The sequence below is a fragment of the Chlamydotis macqueenii genome, chromosome 25, assembly GCF_036417535.1.
Source record: "Chlamydotis macqueenii isolate bChlMac1 chromosome 25, bChlMac1.mat, whole genome shotgun sequence".
Taxonomy (NCBI): Eukaryota; Metazoa; Chordata; class Aves; order Otidiformes; family Otididae; genus Chlamydotis; species Chlamydotis macqueenii.
In genome coordinates this window covers 1,016,351-1,033,758 of record NC_141580.1, presented here as the reverse complement: position 1 = coordinate 1,033,758, position 17,408 = coordinate 1,016,351, and the positions used below count along the sequence as shown (strand labels likewise).

The 17,408-nt window shown below is 44.2% G+C and overlaps 1 protein-coding gene across 1 annotated transcript in view; it reads right to left on the bottom strand.

The window, feature by feature from the left end:
- Positions 1-1,987: 1,987 nt before the first annotated feature.
- NPEPPS (aminopeptidase puromycin sensitive) overlaps positions 1,988-17,408 on the bottom strand; it is a 37,110-nt gene continuing 21,689 nt past the window's right edge. The window contains exons 9-23 of the mRNA XM_086766958.1: positions 16,780-16,894; positions 14,045-14,209; positions 13,750-13,854; positions 13,389-13,449; positions 12,465-12,574; positions 11,780-11,843; positions 11,029-11,168; positions 9,383-9,517; positions 7,775-7,994; positions 7,058-7,200; positions 6,212-6,268; positions 5,618-5,725; positions 5,201-5,356; positions 5,056-5,103; positions 1,988-3,356 (exon numbers count right to left, since the gene is read on the bottom strand). Coding sequence (XP_086623084.1) covers positions 3,204-3,356; positions 5,056-5,103; positions 5,201-5,356; positions 5,618-5,725; positions 6,212-6,268; positions 7,058-7,200; positions 7,775-7,994; positions 9,383-9,517; positions 11,029-11,168; positions 11,780-11,843; positions 12,465-12,574; positions 13,389-13,449; positions 13,750-13,854; positions 14,045-14,209; positions 16,780-16,894 — 1,780 coding nt within the window. The 3' untranslated portion in view covers positions 1,988-3,203. The remainder of the gene's footprint in view (positions 3,357-5,055; positions 5,104-5,200; positions 5,357-5,617; positions 5,726-6,211; positions 6,269-7,057; positions 7,201-7,774; positions 7,995-9,382; positions 9,518-11,028; positions 11,169-11,779; positions 11,844-12,464; positions 12,575-13,388; positions 13,450-13,749; positions 13,855-14,044; positions 14,210-16,779; positions 16,895-17,408) is intronic.

The window sequence follows — 17,408 nt, the reverse complement described above, 5'->3', positions numbered from 1 at the left end:
CAGAAACCAGAAGTGAGGGCTGCACGAAGCACTGTTTCCGTAAAGTTTACCCAAAACTGTGAAGAACAAGAGGAGGGCAAGGTAACAGCAACACACATCATTTATTTTGGAACAACCGCTGCCTCCCAGGCAGGGGGATGCTCACTGAAGAAGGCTTTTTGTGGGTTTGGGGAAGGGGAGGTGCACAGAAGGCAAAAGCACGAGGTTGGTTACTTGTAAATGCCAAGAGTAAAGCCAGGTCCTAGCGCTGTATCAGAAAAGTAACAGGAGCAACAGATCATAGAGTATCTCGTTGGATGGGACCCATAATGATCACGAAGTCCAGCTCCCTGCTGCTCACCCAAAACTGAACTACACGACTCAAAGCATCGCCCAGAGGCCCCCCGAACTCTGACAGGCTTGGTGCCCTCACCGCTTCCTCAGGAGCCTGTTCCAGTGACCGGGCCCCTCTCAGGGGGGACATGGGTGCATCCAGGAAGTTTAATTGTTAAGAAAACCTTTCTGTTCCAGACACTGAAGGAGATTTTCACCCCAACGTTTCTGTGAGCAAGAATCAATCAGATTTTTGTCATCGCTCCATCACCAGGACCCATCCAGGCAGGACTGTCTCATTACGCCCGACAGTAATAAAGAGACCTGGAAGCAAACTCTTCCTCCTGCTGCTGGGGAAACTTGTATTGCTTGTATTTCCATTATGAGCCTGTGCTAGGAATAAAGGACCCAACGATTACCTACATAGTTTAGGTCTTTATCCAAGACTTGACACAGAAACCAGTGAAACTGCCTGAGAGGGAAGGAAGAATTTATCGAGGTTTCTTCAAACGTGTCTAACTTGGATAGACAGAGTGGAGTCCTTGTTAAAAGCTACCTTCTTGTCATTTCGGCATCCGTGATGCGTGCTGGGACACTGCACCTCAGCAGCCCTAGCAAATACACACGGTTCTTATGGGCAATATCCTCGCTGAGCACCACGTGAGCCCCGGCTCATCTCCTTCCTCATCCACAGTACCTCCTGCTGTTCTTGTCCTGACCCTCTCCTGAGCATCAGTTTGTCTCCACTGGAAAAAAGAGATTTCATATTAAGTGGACAAATATCAAACTTACTTTCATGAAGAATTAAAATCTACTTTCTTTGCATGCAGAAGAGACTCGGACCAGCCAGTCTGCCGAGACTATTCAGTTTGCTCACTGACCACAAGCTTGTTATTTTTGTCACTCTCCTGCAACTGCTTGCATGTCATTTGCATTGTGTAAAGTCAAAACAAGATCGCCTCAACTTGCAGCTACAGTACTTCTAATTTCATACATCACCAGTCATGCTGGAATCACAACTTTGCATGTTATTTTGTCCATGTGCAAGAAGCAGAAGAGAAACCAGCTTACTCTTCTGAAATGACATTGGCTCTGCAGTGCTGACGGCAGGAAAAAAACACCGGTCAGGTTAACAGATATGACTCGGGACAAACAGAATTCCCGTTTCAGTCTCGTTTCTGACCACGTAGCCACACCAGCCCCGGGGATACCAACCCATGCGATCCTGCTCAAGAGTCCTGCACCTCCACTAGCGACAAGCTCACCCGTTTCTGGTGTGCACCCCTGCTCTGGCTCATCCCAGTTGGCATCAGCAGCATTTGCACAACACTGCTCCCTCTTCAGAGTCTGACAAATTTTCAGGTGTTTGTTTAATAGCAATTTGCTAACTCTCAATTTTTTTCCTTTCCTTTACCTTCCAGTGCTTAGTCCTTCAGTGCTTGGCTACCATTTTTACTCAGATTTACAGGTCTACTTACGATCAGTACAGTGTGTGCTCGTTCGGCTGCCCTAGGACCACCTAGCACTGACAGCAGCAGCGAAGGCTGAGAACAAGGGTTTCCTTGGGGCTGTTAGAGACACCAGCGACACGTCACCTCCGCTCTTCCCTCAGAGGTTAGGTCCTTTGAAAGCAGCAACACTTTTCAGGCTTCAAACAGAACACAAGATCAGGACGTGAATTTCACATTGACATTTTTATTAACGCCAACTGTTTTAATTGTTGTTTTTTTTAAACAATAGCACAAAAATGTTTCAGGGAAGCAGTCTTGACAGTTAGTCTGATGACCTTCTGAAATACAGTTAAGCCACACCAAATACGAATTCCTGTTAAAGAAAAAAAAAAATGGAACTCCAACCTTTGTATTAGAGGGTGTTGTGTCTGGTTAGTAGACCACGCTGCTTTGTGAAGTAAATGATGGCACACAGCTTAGACTTCATCATCACGCCAGTCATCACTAATTTAAGGCTTCTGAATCAAATTACCATCAACATCACAGAAAGGAACGAAAAGCTAGTGTTGCTACGGCCACGAGGAGGCTGAACAAGCTGGATCTTTTAGACAAGTAACGGTGTTTTGAACAGGAGACCTGCCCTAACAGCAGCCAGGAGAACCAGTCACACAGTAGTTATCTCCTCGTTTGCATGCATCTTGAGGGTGCAATTTAGTAAGAAAAAAAAAAATTGCATGAATCTCTCTCTTATTTAATGTGGCTATGAAAGATGTTTCCTTACAGTTCCGTTATCTCTAAGAAGGACATCAGCGAGTGGAACCAAGAAGAAAAACCAAAGAGCAACAGAACATTTTTCTTTTTGCTGAGAGGTAACACAAGAGGGAGGGAACCTACTATCCTTGGATTGGGGGGGGTTGCAGGAACATCTCCCCAAAACCTTGCACTTAGGATGATGCACAGACTCTATGTTATACCAGCCACCTGCCTTTCCCAGTGACCTGTTCCACACAGCGCTCAGAGGATTAACCCATTCCTGCCCCAGACTCTCCACAAAATGCCACTGACCTAGAAACCACTGGTTTCCTTTTTTTGGGGGAGGGTGTAAAAAACAGAACATCTGTCAATAAGAGTGTCAGGAGAGGGGTGTTAAATATTTTAACCACTGACAAGGCTTGAGGAAGTTTCACAGTTTTGTTATGCTCTGTTTTATTACTATCATATTTACAGATTTTTCTCTCTTTTTTTTTTGCTGAATTGCTGATAATTTTAATAGAATTTAAATCTGGAGTGTGAGCAGGAACCAGTTAACTACATTCATTGTCCAATCCCCATTGGCTTGAGAAAAAGACTCCAAATTCTTGGCATATGAATCAGCTGTGGGGTAGCTCCTCCCTCTCCCTGTGAGGCGGCAGCAGGACTGCAGCAGTGGCATGCACAGATTCACACCATGGCTGGTGGGGCCTTGCGCTGCAGAAAATATTGGTGGATGTTCTCAGCGTCCCGCTTCAGCCAAGCTGCGTTCAGCAGAATGTTTTCACAGCACTGCTGGACAGTGCGTTCTGCCGATGGGGCTGGGTGGCTCTCAAAGAAGGCCTGTATAAAAAGCACACAACCATCCGTAAGGGTACAAACGCGCACAGACCAGAGTGTATTTTTAAGTCGCCAAACTCCCTAGGTTATACAGAAATGCTTTTGTGAGCGACGCTCCTTGTCTAACTACAGCTATCTGCTCCCACCAACATCACAGACTGAAAAATTTGCAGGGTGCTTGCTGAGTTTTAGCAGAGTGGGACAGCAAAATGCCTCCATCTCTCTGCTAGAGGGAAGCCCCAGCAGCATGTCTATGAACCAGCCCAAACACTGCCTCCTGTCCACGGACAGCAAGCGGCACTTGAAGAGGTGAATTCAGTCCCTCCCTGGGAGGCACAAACGAGCAGCAAACCAAGTGTGTATTTCTGGATACTTGGAAGAAGACACTGATGGAAGCTGAAGGCCATTTTGCAAAAGCATTTCTCTAGGTATCAGATTTCTCAGCACTCTACCCAGGCCTCTTTCCAAGCTGCATAATGACCTCCAAGCACCAGCAGCACTCAAGAGTTTTGCTGAATAGTCTCACATTTCTTCCTCCAGAACCAACAATATCGATCCCCTGCGAACAGCTGAGGCTGAAAAAACTGCACCAGAGGCTGCTGTAACTCTGCACTTCACCATTGGTTCAAGGCAGAGTAAGCTGGTGTGGCAGGGTCACCCCCTATCTTCACACACGCGGGCCTTCTCAGTACCAGGCAGATCACCTCGCGCTAGTGTACGCGACAAGGTGACACAGCCTCGGACACACCAAGCACTCCAGCTGGCAGCTGGGTATCCTGTCTCAGGAAGCTCTCTTGGAAAGTTGTTATCATTTAGTTACGGATGATTGCTCTGGTAAATATTTTGGAAAGTGTTCTTTCAGAAAAAAAATTAACTATAGTGCAAGTCACTTAAGCTACTGAATATTTTCTAAGAAGAGGTCACTACATGATTTTAAAAAAAAAAAAAAAAAAGGTCATGGCTCAGCTCCAAAAAGGAGCTCCTGTAAAAGTGCAGGCAAAGAGCACATAATAAAGCCTACACATTTTTAAAGCACTACTAACACCAGCACCTACCCTCCCAAGTCAGAGGGGACGTTGAGTCCAGTAATGGGATCACATCACCTTGAGACACCGGCTTCAGGACAGACTGCAAACACAGGGACCTGCCTGGTGCCAAAGCCCTGCTCTCAGTGCACAGCACAGACCACATCAAACCCAGACCCACAGGACGGCATCGAGCTCATTCCTGCCGTGTTTGTCCCGTAGGAGTCCCTGCGCTGTCAGCCCCAAGTGTGCCGTGTCAGCCCGGGGAGGATCCAAGTGGCGGGACAAGCCTCAGCTCACCATGGAAGCTGTGACAACTGTGAGTTTTGCTGCACCGAACTTTAAACGTTGTGTTTTGGGGAATCTCAAAACCCCTGCCACAACCCGTGCTGGGTTTTATAAAAGTTTAAGAGTGAAAGTAATGAAATAGAAGGAGAACTAGAAGTTGGTCATCGCTTTGTGAAAGTGCTCATTTAAGGCGCTTCAGTAAAATAACTCAACCTAAAGCAGTGCAGTTTGGGAACCAGGAAACAGTCAAAGCAGTCAGAGGCAGAGCCACAGTTCAAAACCAAAAACGGCACAGAAACTCGTGGCTCTTCCATCAGGTGCCTACAGTCTAGAGCACGCAAGGTTTGTCACAGATTAAGTTAATCACTTCTTTAATTAAAGTGTCTTACCTTAACTTCTGCGGCCATTTTATCGTTTGCAAATCCATCCACTGTTAGCTGAAGGAAAAAAATATTAACCCAGGGTAAGCATTTCGCATTTGAAATATAACAGCCTAGTTTTGGTGAACAGGACTTTTCTTCCAGCCACACATACCTTTATTAGTCTGGATATTAAGAATCCACCTTGGTATCGATTATAAAGTTCCTCCCAATTGTCCCTTACAAATTTCCACGCAGCTTTCCTCCCCTGCTTGCTGCCTCCAGCTACTCCACCAATAACAGATACTGTGTCCTGGGGACGTACCTCTTCCTGAAGATGAAAATGGGGGTGAGTATTCAAGGCTGTTTCAACAAATCCAGCATGTCTGTGCTGAATTGGCTTCATGCATCTCTACACCGAATCTGTCCGTGACAGCTTCTTCCTCCCCCCCAGACTTTAACATACAACTCAGATTTAATCATTAAGACGATTTCCCTGTTCCAGTGCATTATATGTGCAGTGCTCTAGCACCAAGCGCTCTGGAAGCACTTGTCATTCTCACGAGGAGCGACAGCTTTCCCAATAACTTACTGAAAGTGCAAAGGTGAGAACTTTCTGAATCAGTTCTGGTTGAGAGATGGCTCCAAGAACTCGCTCGATTCGGTTCTTCTCCTCCTGCATGTCTGCTTGCTTGTGAAGCTTCAAAGCCAAAGCGAATAGCGTTAGCGCATGGTGTTAAACGCCAGCCTCTTACCAGGCGCTACTGAACTTGCCGCGTACGCTAGAGCTGCTAAATTAGTCTTCAAACCTAATCTGTGACAAATGAACTTCTTCATCAATCACCCTGCAGCTGTCCACATTACAGACCTCGTTACACGAACATCAGCAGAAAGGACCATTAGTGATAAAGGGACCTTCACCGCTGTTTGTATGAGGTCAAGCAGGACCGTGCCTGCAAGCAATGGAAAATAATCGTAAAGCGAGAGACGCAGCAATCCACTAGGTGGCAATTTCACCCTACACTCGGCCCCAGGAACACCCCGCTGAAGTCCTAGCGTTCACACCATCTGCAAGACATTGGACTGAGCCTGTTTGCAGATAAACTACATCTCAGAGGAACACGCAGGGTGGAATATTTAGCTTTTCACTGCAGAAGCTGGCAGCGTTGAGAGAGTGTGCACTCACCTTCAGCATAGTGTCTAAAGTGGTACTATCTCCATGCTTCAGAATAGTGACATAGACCTAAGACAGAGCATAAGCAAGGAAGGTCCTTCAAAACTCACACTTTTAGAAATGCAACAGTCCATTTCCACACATTTGGGTTAGATTTCAGACAAGTGAACAGATCTGGAAGATACCGGCACTCATCCCTCCTATGTTTTACGACTGGATTTTAACGATGGTTCAACTCCTTTACCTTTTCCTCAATTTCAGTGTAATTTTGGTAATTTCAACCCCAGCAAAACACCAGAACAAGAAATCCTTGCACTATGCAACACCTAGCTAGTAAATACTTCACCTACACTCAACCCAGCTCCACCACAGTTCGACCTTGCGCTCTGCACGGCCCAGCTGACACCTGCAGAACTCCTCCACGATCCCTGCAGCTGACCACAGTGCTTGTAAACCTGGAGGACGTAGGCTGCTCACGGGTGGGTGTAAATGAGCAGAAGTCAGCTCAGGTTCAGCATTACACTTAAATAGTCTTCAAAACCCAAAAAGCAGCACAATCTAGAGACCAGAATTGTACAGCCAACGTGGGTACAGCTGAGCTTACTGAATATTGGCCACGACAGATGATCCTTACTTGAATCAGGAAACACAGGGGTGTGTGTCCCATGCTCCCCAGTATAATTTTCTTCAAAAGAGGACTTATCCAAGCTCCCACCACCTCTGCCAAACCCAGTTGTTCTCAAACCTTGAAACTGGTTTCCTCTAGCCTCCCTATTCTTGGAAATACAAGAGTTCAGCGCACACAGTGCTAAGCGAGTGGGGACGGTCTTTTGGGAACCAAAATTCAAAATAACCTACAGGACTCCTCAGATCAGCTGACAGCACATGTTTTCCTTCCACATGGTCCTTAAATCGGCGTCGGGCTTCTTCTAATGTTGCCTTGTGCCCAGCTTTTCCCAGTTTGCCCAAGACCAGACCCCTCAGAAGGGCATCTAGATGACCTAATGAGTGAGAAGGAGGAAAAAAATAAAATATTTAGAGACACAATTCAGCAATTAAGTGTTCTTCCACCTAGAGTGATCAGGGCAGAGCTGTATAACAATCCTTTCATGTGCCTGAGGATATCCCACTCTCCTTGGTGCCAACTGGAGAATACATTGTTTCATTTGGATATTTTTTAATGGCAATCAGGAGATTATTCTGGCCCAAATACGACAGGCTAGGTCAGTAATCTGAGCTAAGTCAGTAATATTAACCACTTGTGTTTACAACAGGACTGACTAGGATACGTAAACACGTGGCTTTCCATCCTTGGAGTCAAATAACGCACTCCAACAGATGCAAAGCTAGAGCAGAGAATTTCTATCAATCAGTGACCAGGTAGGGAAAAGTTTTACCATTTTTACTTGCATCCGATAACAGCGGGTTGCTTTGGGGTTTTGTGTTTGCCTGTCTGTTTTTAAGTACAAAAATACCCCTGAATGCCTACTTCATATTCCTCTTCCTCCCTTGATAGCTTATTTATGCATGAGTTTTCCAAAACCACCACCAGATTTCACAGGATAAGTTTCCTACCCTCTCCAGGCTTGGGGTCCCATCCCAGTCTCTCCCCTATTGGGGAAAAGACATCTTTCACGAACACCTGGATCTCCTCATAGAAGTCTGTGTGGGACAGGAGCGTAGAGAGGATCCCCAGGTTGCAGCTGAGGTCGCTCCACACAGTATAATTGGGCTCATTCACAAAAGCTTCCATCACTTTTAGAACCTCTACAGTGCTAATGATTCCAGCTCGGGCCTGGGAGAGGACAAGACATGGATTACTCTTACTTCCAAAGACATTTACTAGCTTATCACATTATTTTGCAGTCTTCCCTGTTCGGTTTCCACAGCCTGCACATAAACTGCGTTTCTCTGTTGTGGAGTTCTGCGCAGGTGAGTTAACGCTCGCCAGAGCGCCTCAGCTGGCTGCTCCGGCACACAGTGCTTTATTCACAGGTGAGCACTCTACAAGGAGACCGCTACATAATTATGAGCGCATTTGGCAAACAAGGAACAGACAAGGAGATTGAGTTAACAAAATTGCAGCAATGCTGGCAAAAAGAAGTAAACCCCTGGAGTTATTCTCAGCCAGATACCCACCCACTAAAATCTTATTTTAACTAAAAACTCTAAAGATTTAGAGGTTTAGTCTTTGCTCTTCATTAAATTGCGAGTTTAAACTACAGAAGTCATTTTTGCTTCCTGTTCCCCATGAATTAGTACAACTAGCACTGCCTTTCCACCTCTGCCAGGAAGATTTTATATTAACCGCTTCACAGCACCACGAAAACACTTCTGTCTTAGAGGAGCCAGTAACACCCACAGTAGGCATCTCCAGCCAGATTGCTCAGATTTTTGTTAACCTGGAACCAGACCAGTCATTTGCGGCACCAGAGAAGAGGTGAAGATCAATTTCTGTTATCTAAGCTATGCTCGTCTGTGATAAAAACTGACACCAAAATAGGAGTCTAACACGATCTTCCTACTCGTATTATTTGCTCCATGTTTTTGTCCGTCAGTCCTGCAATATCTGGGAAATTACTCAAAGCTACAGTTTCAAACCCCTTCAACTGAGACAGGACAGGAGTTACGAGCTTTGACGCTAGAGGGGCAGGGTATCAGACCCACCTTTTTTGAAGTTCCCACATACTTGCTGACTAGCAAGAATAAGAAAGTGCAAGTTGAAATACAGAGTAACTAACTGTCCAGAGCTCGCAACACCTGCCTGCGGGAGATCCCTTGCTGTTAAACAGCAAGAGTCCCCAACAGCCCTGGTCTCCGGAGCAGGACAGCTTTAACAAGCCCAACTGAATAAAGCGCATGGTGCTGATTGTACTTGATAAAGTCATTGAGGGGATCGTTAAAATACCCCCCTTTTCCTAAGTTAAAGGAAAGCAAGGTCTCAAAACAGTTGTGTTAAAATGCTATATTGTAATACACTCCTCCAGAGAACAGTGGAACAGGAGCTACAGACTGCTTCCACAGGGTGTAAGTCTTGTAACACAGGTTAGAACTTGTTAAGCTAATTAATAGCTAGATGTATGCAGTAATCCCAACAGCACTGTGCCTCCAGAAACTGAGACTGACTCTTCAGACACCAGTTTCTGCTCTCGCTATTAGATAGAATAGCAAAGGGTTGCTTACCAGAGAGAAAAGATCATTCTGCAGGCCAAGCCTGTCCACAGGGGGTAGGGAGAGGTCTTTGATCGCTGGTACTAAACTCTCCAGCATGTCAGGGCTATACTGAGTACGGTAAAACCCTACTGTTCCAAGGTTTAGCTGGAATGTACCAAAAGAGTGAAAAATTAAAAGTAAGGAACAAATAAGGAAATACTTTTTTTATTTCTGAACCACTAGAAATTTCTGAAGTCATCAGAGCTCAGAGAAGTCAGTCACTATCATTTAAAGAAAACAAAAAAAACTTGAGAGAAAGATTTAAGATTTTGAAGAAGAAATGTTCACTAAGAGGTACAGAAGGTGAGAGCAAGCTGACAAAGAAACAGAGGCTAGAGTTAAAACTAGGAGCAAGGAGAAAAGAGAAACTTCTCTTTTAGGGGTAACTCCTAATTGAAGTAATGCACTGAAAAGATGAAATGCAGGAGACTGCAGGTGCTAGAATCTTAACTTTTGTAACCTCTCTCCCACAAGCTGCTCCGTTCCATTTCAACAGAGAACAGCATTTCCTTAAGAACGGAGAGCAAGCACCTCTGCCCAGCACAAAAGCAAATCACGGCCAGTAAGCTCGATGAACAATGGCTACACGCTGCTACCTACGACCGTTTCAGTGTAGATGGCCGCATACTGTGGCTGGCTGAACAACAGTCCCTGGCATAAACCAAAACCACTGCTGAGCTCTCAGGACATCGCGGCTTTTGCTGCTGCTGGCCAGTCCAACTGCCAGTCCTCAGTACTACGGCACTAACAAAAAACCTCACAGACTGACAGCCTTTGCAGCCAGCAGTCCTACAAATTCACCTTGGACTGAGCTGCGCTGTTGCTTTCTCAGGCAGCAATACCAAACTTCCCCCTCACTTCGACAGGGCATCCTCAGAGTTGTTCGTTTCGTGCCCCTCGTCATTACCAGGGAGGATCCAGACAGATGGGGCGATTCAGGAGAACACTCAGGCCTGACAGCTGACAGCCCCTGCTCGTTAAATGGGAAGACTTGATTGAAATAACATTAAGGGTTAGTCTCTGAATATCAGAGTCACCTCTCAGAACACATCTCCAGCTTACAATCACTCTCCGACCTCAGCAGCTCATACAGCAATAATCCCAGCCAGTTGCTGCCTTTCAGTTTTTAAATGCAGTTTGACTGCTGTCTGCGGGAGACTGCAACAGTGAATTTCTTCACTTGCAGATTTGTACTTGTCTGGCAAGAGCCAGCAGAAAACCTTCACACTAATGAAAGATAAACAGGACTATTTTTTCCCAGGATGGACTTTAACTAAACTGCAGTTGCCACGGGATACCAAAAAAGCCACCACATTTCAACTCAAAAGCTGCCTCTAATTGGACACTGTTTTTCCGGGCTCAAACTCTTAAAAGGTTCAAGTTTATATTGTCTAGACTACTCTTGGAAGGGAAAGGACTGCACTAGGCAAGCATCACAGAGAGGAGCCAATATTCAGCAGCAGCACAGAGAGGCCCCTCCGTAAGAAATACAAGATTGCAAGTAGGGAGGGAAAAAAAGAAAAAAAAAAAAAAAAAAAAGAAAAATGAAATGCAATGGAACATTACAGTGACAATCAAACTTACTCCCAGTAATGTTGTTGTTTGTGACAACTCACCTTTACCCACTGGTCAGGTTTGGTATCTTTCAAAACCAAGGTGAGCTCTGGTTTGTCCATCAATATTTGCATTTTGGCACAGGTGGGGTCATCACTTGTACAAATACTTATGGGGACCATCCATGTGGGAAAATCCTCCCCTAGAAGAAGAAACAAGAAAAAGGAAGGCCTAAGGAAAAACCAGTATGCACATAACACTGAGAAACTCTGCCTGATGTTCAAACAGATTTCAGCAGCAGTTTAAGCAAGGCTAGTTAAATTTAGATCTGAAAAGGCACAAATCTGAAGGAAAATGGCAGTTCTAGAGTTAAAACTCAAGAATCCTTAAATCACCTTTCAAGCATAACATTTTAATTTCCCCCAGTATGAAAGATGACTGGAATCTGTGTCTCAAGACAGAGCTGGCTTCCACTCGAGGCATTTTTACTTCAGCGCCACTGTAAAACCAGCAGCTTACAGAGCTCAGATGACAGCACCGGCCTTAAACCAGACATCAGGAGAAACGCAGCTCAGAACGAACACTGAGCCAAAGGCTGCAGATCAGTGCTGTTCTCCGTGCAAGGAGGACATGGAAACCACGCCTGTGAGAGCGCTCAACTTTGAGTTTCTAAAGTCTTAACAAATACTTAAACACTGGAATCCAAGCAGAGCACCCGCCTGCTCTGCAGTACAGCTGTCTGGTCTCTCAAAGTTGCTGCCATCGCACGAAAAGCAACAAACACTCCACTCCTGCTCTTAGCGCTCCTCTTACCAGTATATGGTCCACTGGCACAGAATTTCTTCTGGACTAACTTCAACACTTTGTCATCTTCTTGCTGAGGAAAGAAAAAGAAGAGAAAAAGGGAGAGAGAAAGGAATGATCAGAATGTTTCAGCTTCTGTGTATCACAATACGTTCATGTGCGCTCTGTTAAACGGAGTAACTTGTATTCTCCCCCAAAAAAGGAGCTCCCTCAAGAATCATCGCAATGCATTAATCAGGTACTGTTAAAACAGACATGCCCTATTTCTCATTTGAATTTGCTGTCTGACTTCAGCTTCCAGCCAGTGATCCTCACTCGCCCTGCAATCTTGTAGAATAAGCATAATTAAACTGGAGTGAGAAGCAAAACGCGTGGCATGGGGAGCTAAGTCAGATATTCCCTCCCCCAACACATTTCACACACAAAGAGCAAACGGGCTATGTCAGCAAACTCCAAGCACATGATGCAGAGCGCCTGTGGAATAACTGCGTATCGCTTCGCGCTGGGTTCCTCAAGTGAGCTGCACTTCCCCTCCCTTCAGAAACAGAACTGTCACTAAGCAAAGCAACCCGCTGCACTGCCTCCTGATCAAAGAGGACGTCTAAAATAACGGGATACTACTAAATTTGATCCAAAAACAGAGTTAAAGGCAGAACTTTTGATCTGAAGTGCTGAAAAATGCAGTTACATTTACCTGTTCAGCTTCCACATAGATGAGCGGAAATCCCATCTGTTTGGTCCATGTATTCATCACGGCAGCAATCGGTTTACCGCTAGCTTTCTCCAGGCTCTCCCAGAGGTCCTCTGCAGAAGAAAAGTCTGGCTGAGGACTCCCAGAGTCCCGACACGTCAGATGCTATTAAGGACACTACATGGGCACTGGAGGGGGGAGGCTGTGCTATTACTCCAGTTTACCCTTCATGTTTTGGGCTGTGTTTTATCCAACTGTAGCAGAAGCTAGGCAATAAAAAGGAAATAGTTTAAACCACTCACGGGGCAGAAAGGGGAGAAGAAAGCTTCTTTACTACTAAAATTTTGCAATCAATATGCATTGTGATAAAGTATAATAAAAACGAGCATTAAATATTCAAAATGGTAAATAGAAGAATATTTTCCTTGGGCTTTTCATAGATTATGCCAAAAGAGCTGACTGAACAACGTGGACTGGTTTCGGCTGATAGAGCATGGTGTTCCACTTCTACATGTATGCCTGACACACAAAAAAGAGGTTTCAGTAAAGAAAGCGCCGTGAGACGTTAGACAAGACTCTGAACTGTTTTAATCACGCATGCAATCAATACTGCAAAAGAAAGCTTGCAAAAGGCTTACTTGGCAAATCAACACACTGTTTCTAAATCAGATTACTGCGCAGATGTGGTTATCAACGGTAGATGCAGCCCTTTCAGCAACGTACTCCTCAGACGGAAAACCCCGAGAGGATGCTGAGTTCTGGCTGTGCAGGGGACACATCGTATGAAACTGGAAACAGGCCAATTATTTCCTTGCATTTCAGCTATCTCAGGTGGAAAAACCAGCTGTTTAGAAATGCATCACTTCAGCACTGAAAATTTTGTCTCCGGAAATCACTCTTCTTAAGCACAAAATCACCACCCGTTACCTGTAGCGGCATTCTTCTGCTGGAACTTCGTTAAATATAAATTCATTCCTTTCCGGAAGTCCTGGGAACATACAATTGAACATGTAATGGCACTGGAACGGAGGTCTTTTCTGTCCTCCCTCCGTGCTGTATTTATATTCAAGAAACAGCCAAGGAATCTTAGGATCAGCATGCACATCAGTAACTCCTTACATATTTTCCTACTATCTTATTTCTCCTAAGCAAGTTCAAATAGAGCCCCAATACAAATTGTAGAAAAGCTTTCAAAATGCAGAATACACAGATGTAATTTTTAAAACAGTATTTTTAACTGTAAAAAGATTTTTACAATCTACACTTGGCTTTTTATCAGTCTTTTTACCTCATCACCAATGTAGTCGTGCAGCATTCGGATTACAGACGCTCCCTTGCTGTAAGAAATAGCATCGAATATTTCATCTACTTCGGATGGATGGCCAACACTAACCTGTGGCAAACGGGATAATGAACAGTGAGAACAATTTTAACTGCCACAATATTTTGATTTTGCTTGTTCTAGTGTTTAAGGAGCTGCAAAGAATGACTGCAAAGTTCCCTTCTTTCTTAATAGGAAAAAAAGCTTACACCCAGCTGACAAGAAAAAAAAGGAGACGATCAACAGCAAAGACAGAACTTACTTCAATAGGATGACTGTTGTCTAAGGCATCAAGCTCCTGCGCTCGTGTGTAATCAGCAGAAACAAACTGAGTCCAGATATCGTACTCTGGGAAACAGTGATCTACACACAGGTACTCAATCCAGGAGGCAAATCCTTCATTCAGCCACAGATGGGTCCACCATTCCTGGAAAGATGAGAAGGCAGAATAAAGAACAAAATTCCAGGAGCTTCATTTAATCAACAAGAAGTTTCCAGCAAAGATGCGCTGTTAATGGCCAAATTTAGTACAAATCAGACAAACAGGTTACACTTGTGAGCACAAATTCTTCTCTATAAAGACGTTACCAGCCCCAGAAGAGCAGCACCCAGTAACTCTCTTCCCCTCTGTCTTAAGTTTTAGAAACTCTGAATGGAGAACTGCATCAGGTACAAATGAAATTCCTGGAGACCAGAGTAGAGGTCAGAGCAGAGCTGCTCAGGGGACAGCCATGAGTGTTACCTCGACTAAGGGAAAGTCAGCCACAGCTCAGGAAAGCAGCAGAACTGTGGGCAACAAGACAGTGTCTTTTCCAAACTGAACAGCAGCAGCTGCAGAGGACTGATTTTGGCTGGTTTTGGGTTTGTTTTTTTTTTTTTTTTTGCTAAAGAGTGTGCTTGCATAAGGGAGAAAAGCTGGAATCTGAAAAAGTGTTCTGGTCTATGGAAACCTGAAATCTGGTAAACAGTTAAAAGTTGTTGCTCACCAGCCAAAGGTGGGCTTCGGTTTTTTTAAGATAAGAATGTTACATTGCCATTTTTAAATTCTTCCCTTCATTTCTAATATTTTACTGAAGTAGGTGAGAGAAGGAAACAAGCTACAGACACTGAGGAAAACTCCTTTTCCATAACTGCACCTGCCAACCGTTCTTTAAATGGAAATGGGGTGGTTAACTCGGACGAGCACGGCTGTGACGGTGCGGGCCCTTCAGCCAAAGGAACCGAGCGGGATGTCGAATCAGTCCAGTAAGCTGTTCTGCAAAGAACTACTGCTTCCGCTATGAATGAAACATTTACCCCGGGAGGGCGGAGTTTCCATACGGAAAGCTGTTACTGAAACTCTATACAGATAAGCTGCACTTTATTTTTAGAGTGGAGACTATCCAACTTTCTTTTACATTTCTGATCGCATCGGTTTCCAAGACAAGGTTCCAATACACACAAGTTGGTGCCAGAGGATTAATGCAACTGCAAAATAGATTCTTGGGCAATTAGGTTGGACTTCTAAATCTCTTCACCTCCCTGTTTTTCTATCTTAGGCCACTGGCATGCTAATTACTCACAAATCTATTTCTTCCCCTGGAAGTATTCTGATTTTGTTTGCCACAGAAGAACTGGCACGTTGTGCTGGCCAGTAAGACCTGGTACTGGCAAACTAAACCAGTGATGCTGCTGAGGCTTTCTGCTGTGCTGTATGCACCTCCGATTATAGAGGAGGAAGCTGACTTTCTGGACGTTAGGAAGAAACATTGGAATGTTTTTTTCATATTTCACAATTGCATCACAGAACATGAAATAATGAAGAGAAAAAATCATTAAAGAAATTTTTTTTTAAGATATATACCTCCAAAAGGAAAATAAAAAGCTAATTCAATGTAAATTTAAGAGATTCTTGTAAATGATACTTTCTCAAGCTTACTGCTACGGTTCTCAATGGTCAAAAGGACCACGAACAGATTATGGGTCACTAATGGTCCCCAAGGCACTTGCTGGCATCCTACAGTGTTGTCTAATCATATGATGCTGACTCTCCTTGCTTCCAGCTGCTCAGCTGGACTAAAAGCTAAAAATACATTACTTAATATTACTTTTCCATTTAAATATTGTGTTGCTCTCACATGGAAACTACCTGTGCTACCGCAAGCAGGAATGGACACAGCTGACTGCATTTTAAGAGGCACGGCACGGTATAAAAGTTTGACAAACTTTGCTTAGTGTTATAATTAATATTTACTCTGGGTTTTTCCCTCCATCCATTCACACTTCACTTAAGCAGTGTAAAAGCCAAAACAATGGAGGTCTGGGGCTCCGCAAGCCATGTTTTCTTACCAAACACACTAGCTTCTTACGATACAAGAAACTTCCTAACCTATGAAATATTTATGTTCAAGCATCTGTTTGCAGGGTTTGAGAAAAGGAATGTCAGATCTGATTAACAGAGTAAGCTGGAGCCATTTGTTAACAGCAGAAGCTCTGACAGATACGGGTTTCAGTTTTTAGCACTAAATGGAATTTATTTACAGATTTCAGTCTTGCTGCCTCAGATATGCTTTTATTCCCACCAAAATGACTTAAACATCAGACCATTCAGACAGCTGGCTCCCCATATATCCGAAGTAATTCATATGAGTTACTACTGAGCAACTTTTCAGCTCCTGGACTAGAGCTATGTGCAATGTTCAGCTGGTACCGATATGTCTGCCTGGTAGGAAAGCCTGGTGAGTGACCCATGCCTGCTGAAAGGAAGAGTGGATTACTGCTTCTAAGTAATCTAGGCAATATAAAATAATTTCCATGGAAAAGTAGGGCTATATTAAAAAAACTAAACATTGCTTCACATAGAAAACATCTAGGAATACTTCTAAAGAACAGGCTAGTAAAGAAGAAAGTGGTAATAAAGCACTATTTAAGTACTTAAATTTTAAAGAAAGCATATTTGCTATTAAGGGCACTTGAAATACCACATCAAAGAAAACTAGAAGAACTTCTGTTAGATACCATGGTCACAAGGTTTCCAAACCACTGATGAGCGAGTTCATGTCCTACGACCAGAGCAACCCACTGGCGAGATGAAGAACAGGAATTTTTGGGGTCAATGAGCAATGCAGTCTCCCTGTGTTTAAGAGAGAAAGATAACTGAACAGAGTGATACATGCCTAGGGAAAAAACAATCAGAAGTAGGTTAAATTACCTAAGCAAGCTAAAAAGTGATCATTACAACTGAAAAAACCCAAGAGCTATTTCAGTTTAGACATTAAATTATTTTGGTAAGTTCCACAGCTGTTGGAATGCTTTGGAGCAATAATTCCTTATGGCATGCAAGAAGACAAGTGCAAAAACCCAGGCAGAAATAAGAAACTTTAGCCTTTGTTTATAAAATAGCTCACCTACATAACCTAGGACCCTTAACTCCCCTTGCACAGCAAGTAATCTCTGCCTCCCTCAGCCCCAAGGAATCCCACTCTTCCCAGGGCACAACCAGCCGTGCCACACTCGCCACCGCAGACGCACAAGATTCTCCACACAGAGCGCACACACACACGCAGGTGCTACCTAGATCAGGCGCACAACCTTCTGCTACGAACACCCCTGTCGTGACCAGGACTTAGCGGGTCACTTGGAAACGG